General features: G+C 36.7%; 1 protein-coding gene across 1 annotated transcript; it reads right to left on the reverse strand.

The window, feature by feature from the left end:
• Window positions 1–2,256: 2,256 nt before the first annotated feature.
• LOC117638497 lies at window positions 2,257–5,177 on the reverse strand. Its single transcript, XM_034373614.1, has 5 exons — window positions 4,685–5,177; window positions 3,523–3,584; window positions 3,288–3,392; window positions 2,841–2,999; window positions 2,257–2,295 (listed from the first exon to the last, which is right to left on the reverse strand). The coding sequence occupies exons 1-5, from the start codon at window positions 4,923–4,925 to the stop codon at window positions 2,257–2,259; spliced, it is 606 nt and encodes a 201-aa protein (XP_034229505.1). The 5' UTR covers window positions 4,926–5,177.
• Window positions 5,178–6,000: the final 823 nt, after the last annotated feature.

Consider the following 6,000-nt stretch of genomic DNA (forward strand, 5'->3'; position numbering starts at 1 on the left):
ACAATTATCCTTATAGAGGCCATAAAAACCGGGTTAGAGGGACTTGTGGGTTTTGATGTAAAACAAAGAAAAGAAGACTTGGCTTGCTCGTCGGATCTGCATGGTTGGGTTTAACAATACCCATCTTCAATTACTACGAATTGAGGGATGGAGAGAGGGAGAGAGGGAGGGAGAGTCGGAGGGGCGGGTCGTGACTCGTGTAGACAGAGTTAGAGAATCAACTAAAATACTTTATATTCGTTTTGATCCAGCCAAACAATTTTGTTTTTTCGCTTACGCATTTATACACTAAATGTTAAAAAATTCCAAAAATTACTTTTAATTGTTTGCTCTCCAAAGAGTAGGACTATAACCTTAGGGCCTGTTTGGCGGGTTGGACTAGATAAGATTTTTTTCATTTAAAATGGACATGGGTCTTGACTATTGTTTAATGAGCTTAAAATGCATCATGGACTGGACGTAGTTATTGGATACCAATCCATAATAACACCTCCAGAATCCATCGGTAGACATGAGTTTACAACATTAGAAAATTAGAGAATAATAATAACAATATATGTTTAAAAACAAAAAGAACAAACAAGGATGACCAATTCTTTATTTAGATTTTATTTTTAAAAACTAAAATTTAGTCTGAAATACAACCGTACCCCAAAAAATAAAAAAATAAATTTTAAAATATATATATATATTAGTGGGTTCTAGTTAACCTTTTTTTCCCAAATTACCCGGGTTAACCTTAGCCATAATAAAATAACGGATAAACGCAGGTGGGCCATTTTTTTTCTCTTTTTCTTCGTCTCTCTTTTCGACGAAGGACCACAGGTCAATCGTGTCCTCATTCTTAAGTTCCATCACGCGCACAGCGTCATCCCAACCTTGTTCAAACGAATACGTTCCATTTTCGTACTTGACCAAATTTAGCTTTTGCAAATGTCTATCACCATTATACTTACATCCGAGCAACCTCACTTCCATTTTGTGTGTAGCTTTCAGTGTCTCTTTCTCTTTTGGATGGAGAATATTGGTGTCAAGTTCCTTCCCCTTCATCTGTATACGGCCGGAAGTCAAAGACAGTCGGTCGACGAACGCTCCATCGGAAAGGTCAAAATCATCAACTACCTTCTTTATATTTTTAGGTAATGCCACCATGTTTTGAAGATTTGATATTGACGTGAGATTTAGAAGATCAGTGGGAAAGCTAGGTTTTGCACACCCTGCTGGATCCATCGGCTAATATATATATAGTAATAGTACATTAGGAAACTTGGATTCCAAGAACTTTCAATATATGAATTTGGAAAGATTGGCAAGCGTGATAGCCTATAATTTAATTGCATGGACATGTTCCAGAGCATGCTATGGCCAAAATTAATTGCACGGGCATGCATATCTATGTAGGATCTCGAGCCTGCATTTAGACATTGCACATTTTCCCATTTTTTACTATATTAATTTGAGCCATTCTAGTATAATCTAAAGGGTGATTTCATTGGTACTCCAAAATTTGCTCTTTCGTCTCACATTCTCTTTACACTCTACTGAATTTTAGAAAAATTTAAAATTACTCACTACACTCCATTTTTCTTCCTAAATTGCCCTCATGAACCCCATTCCTTAACTTACTTGTGTAAATCCCACCGAAATCGTTATCTTGTTTCAGTGGTAGCCCACCAAATTTGTTTCCGTTTTTGAGTGGTTGTCTACATAATTTGTTTCCGTTTTTGAGTGGCTGTCTACTGAATGTGTTTTCGTTTTTTAGTGGTAGTCCATCGAATCTATTTCAGTTTTTTAGTAGTAGTCCACTGAATTTGTTTCCGTTTTTCAAGGGTAGTCTACTAAATTCATTTCTTGTTTTAGTGATCATATACCATATTCGTTACTGAGTTTGTACTTAATATTGTTAATATCGTTACCGAAAGTATATACCTTATATTTGTTCCTTCAATGAGAGCAAGATCAAAATAGCTTGCATTAAATTTGTGGTTGACAATAAGTTATTGAAAAATAAATATATTTCGATTCGTTGGCACTGAATTGTAGGTAAAAATTCAATAATACACCACCGAATATCGTTCTATGTTACGGTGGATCTCCACCGCATCTTAAGTTAATGGCTGGTCAAACACAACAAAAATAGGTTCAATGTTTCGGTGACATCCCACCAAATTTACCCATCACATTTAGTACCGGTGTGCTGAACGCAACTAGCGACCATTATGAAATCCTAAACTTGAAAAACGCCAAAAAATAAACTCATTTCTCATTTGAAGCCTCTCTAACTTCAGTATCACCCTTCATGAAAAAATATAAGATATTTTTTTTCACCAATTTATAAACCTCGTTAGGGTTGTAGGAACAATATTAACAATATTAAGATGTGGTGACTGGTAAAATTATCTCTTACAAAAATTACTAGAATATGTTTTTCGGGTCCATTGCCTTGAAGTCTAAACTCTTAAAAACAAAGTTTACAGAAGAACCTCTGGAAGTTTACAAAGTAGACCTTCTCTGCAATTGGTGCTTCTCAAGTATGGTGTTCTGTGACTCGCTTGTCAAATTAGGCATGCGAAATATCTTTGCCCAACTTGAGAGGGAGTGTTGGTGAGTCCTTACTTAGTTAGGATTTGGGTTCCTTACTATGTTAGGACTTTGGTTACTTATCCATTTATCTAGTCCTATTATAATTGAGATTTATTTCCTCTTGTAATTTATATTTATTTTCTATTGTAATTTGGATTTATTTCCTATTTTATTTAGGGTTGTACTTCTTTATAAATACCTCCATATTGGAGAAGAATAAATGAGCGTATCTTAGCATAACTGAATATATATCCTACTTTGTTTGACAACTTATACTTCTCCATGATTCTTCTGGCTTCTTCTGGACTGTCCTCCATCCCCTCCTCCTTTGGTGTAGAGGTGATGCCTCCACCCCCCTTTGGTCCTTCATCCTTATTCAAAGCTATAAATGTAAAGTATACAAGTCCTATCGTAGCCTGTTATCATACAATGCTTAGTTCATTACAAGTACATAATATTTATGCACTTAAAAAATAAGGACTATCTATACAAGAATAATGCTCTCTTACTGACGAGGAAATTTACTTGTCTACATTGCATCTCATTTCCTTATAGAAACTAGTAACGCAGAAAAAGAAGTTGATTTTAAAACACAAACACACAAATGATAGCACAAGCATACTTGATATACATTTTGGAAAAAGCAAGTCAAAATAACATCATCGATCTACTGTTCTTGCAGGAGGAGAGAAATAGAAACATACCAGCACAAAGAAAACTGTAGACAGTAAAGACTTGAGTACAAAGAGTGAAAGAGCCAATGCAACTACTGTCAAAGAAACCCTTGCAATTGATCTTGGCACAGAATCCTAGCACCCAAACACAAAACGCAAACAGAATATCACAAATCTTCAATTTGTACTAAAAGCAAGAAAAACACCCTGCATTGAAATTGCACAATCGATAAAAGTTTGAAAGGGTAGACTAAACATAACTTACCGGCACAAGATTGGTTCCTGCCTCAATTCCATCTCTCCCAACCTTCCAAACTGTTTGTACAAATATTTTATCAAGGGTAAACTATCTGCTCTCTTGTATGAGCAGGAAAGCAGCAAAAGTAATTCATGTGATGCAGAAAGGTAGAAACACTGTGAAATGGATGTAAACAACCATTGTCGTCCATATATAATGTAACTCAAAATCTCAACCAGAAAATTAAAATATTATCCTAACAATTCAAAATTCTGACTCAAAATTAGCCTGCATGAAAGGCTCGTACTTGAAAAGACTTCTTGGCCTACTTTTCATATATGCATAAGAAAAACAAATTTAAAATAACAAAAATTACCCTGAGAAAATCACACTTGCTGCACATGGCAGCACGTCAGCTAGGTTTCACCCACCAAATGGTAAGTTCCCATGGATTATGGTATGGATGATTAGCCAGTTCTCTTAACTACCCGATTAACGGGTGATCACTCTTTAAGTCTTTTATGTAAGAAGATTCAAGCTTTTCTAAACGGTTCCATTCTCTAGTTACAGCTTCACTGCTTCTACAAAAGCGCCTTTACCTTTCATGCCTGATTGAAATCTTTACAATAGGCCAATCATTTACAATTTCATTCTACTAACCACTAATCACCGGAGTTCCAAAGCACTGAATTGAAATCCACAATCAATTTTAAAAATCGCTAGGCGGTAGGCGGGCACCGCCTAGGCATTTTTTTTAATTTATAATTATTTTGTATTAATCGCGGCCTGGTGGTCGTCGTCACGGGTGGAGGCCTGGTGGTGGTGGCCTGTCGTGAGAGAGAGCGAGAGAGAAAGAGGCAGCGTCAAAGTCAGGAAAAAAAAAATATTTGTAGAAGGAACCGACCCGCCCAGGCCGCCTAACTCCCGCCTAGCCGCCTAAGCGGATTTTTCGAACACTCGACAATTTAACGTTAAAAATTGTCATAATCTAACAGAAGTTAACATGCTTTCGACAGATATTCACCAATACAATGCTATTCAGTTGCAAAAATACCTTTTATCAAAATCCAAAAACCAAAAATGTAAAAACACGATTCATAAAATAGCAAATTCTAAACAACAATGTTCAGGGATCATAAATACTAAACAGAAGAAGAAGAAGAAACGCAGGGAAGTGCAGCTAGCTAACCTTTTAAGAAATTGGTCTGTGCAGCGAACACAACAAGAACAGAGCGATACCTCCAAGACCTCCAAGTCCTCTGCCTCTTATTAATTTGAAGAGCTGAGACCAAAGACTGCTTCTTTAATCTTAAAAATGACTTGGAAGAGAAGAATTGAAAGTGGGTGAAAGCTAGGTTTTGATTCTTGTAACATCTTGGAGAGTGTGGGGTTATGCAGCATAGGCTCTGGAACATAACTGAGCCAGCCATCAATATCTTTCTCCAATTTGATTACTTTACGCATACTAATTGAGAGCTGGAACCGCCATTTTAGCTTTCACCCAGTGAGTCTCTCACTTTCTCTCCCAGCCTCACAAGCAGCTATCTCTAACCTAGTTATGGTGAATTTGTTATTGATTTGCAGAGCTTGGCCATTGTTTGTGCAGTTGGGGAGAGAGAGAGAGAGATAGAGAGAGAGAGAGAGAGAGAGAGGAGTTTTAGGGCGAGGGTGGGATAGGAGGGATGGATTGTTGTGGGCTGTGGCCTTTTTATTAGGAAGGGGGCTGTCTTGAAGGAGAAGGGGGAAGGGGAGCAAGTGGGATAATTAGGTTGAATTTTTTTCTTTTAATTACGTTAATTTTAAAAAATGTAAATTTTTAATTAGAGTGATTTTATTGGCACCCCAAAATTTTCTCTTTGCGCCTCACATTCTCTTTACAGCCTACTGAATTTTAGAAAAATTTAAAATTACTCATTACACCCCATTTTTCTTCCTAAATTGCCCTCAACCCCATTCCTTAACTTACCTGTGTGACCGAAATCGTTATCTTGTTTCATTAGTAGTCCACTGAATTTGTTTCCGTTTTTGAGTGGCTGTCTATCGAATGTGTTTTCGTTTTTCAGTAATAGTCCACCGAATTTGTTTCAGTTTTTTAGTGGTAGTCCACCGAATTTGTTTTCGTTTTTCAAGGGTAGTCTACTGAATTCGTTATATGCCGAATTCGTTACTGAGTTTGTACTTAATATTGTTAATATCATTATCGAAATCATATACCTTGTATTTGTTCTTTCAATAGGAGTAGGGTCAAAATAGCTTGCATTAAATTTGTGGTCGATAATAAGTTATTGAAAAAATAAATATATTTCGGTTCGCTGCCACTGAATTGTAGGTAAAAATTCGGTAATACACCACCGAACATCATTCTATGTTACAGTGGATCTTCATCGCATCTTAAGTTAATGGTCGGTCAAACACAACCGAAATAGGTGCAATGTTTCGGTGACATCCCACCGAATTTACCTATCGCGTTCAGTACTGGTATGCTGAACGCGATCAGCGACCATT

Source organism: Prunus dulcis, chromosome 8 (assembly GCF_902201215.1).
Source record: "Prunus dulcis chromosome 8, ALMONDv2, whole genome shotgun sequence".
Classification (NCBI taxonomy): Eukaryota; Viridiplantae; Streptophyta; class Magnoliopsida; order Rosales; family Rosaceae; genus Prunus; species Prunus dulcis.

What these genes read in the sequence shown, in the direction of transcription:
- LOC117638497 (XM_034373614.1), bottom strand. Translation starts at nt 4,925, where the DNA reads ATGGCTGGCTCAGTTATGTTCCAGAGCCTATGCTGCATAACCCCACAC. An exon ending in CAGGAACCAATCTTGTGCCG is followed by an intron (nt 3,393 to 3,522) that starts GTAAGTTATGTT and finishes TTTGGGTGCTAG; the next exon opens with GATTCTGTGCCAAGATCAAT. An exon ending in AGTATAAGTTGTCAAACAAA is followed by an intron (nt 2,296 to 2,840) that starts GTAGGATATATA and finishes TTTTTCATGAAG; the next exon opens with GGTGATACTGAAGTTAGAGA.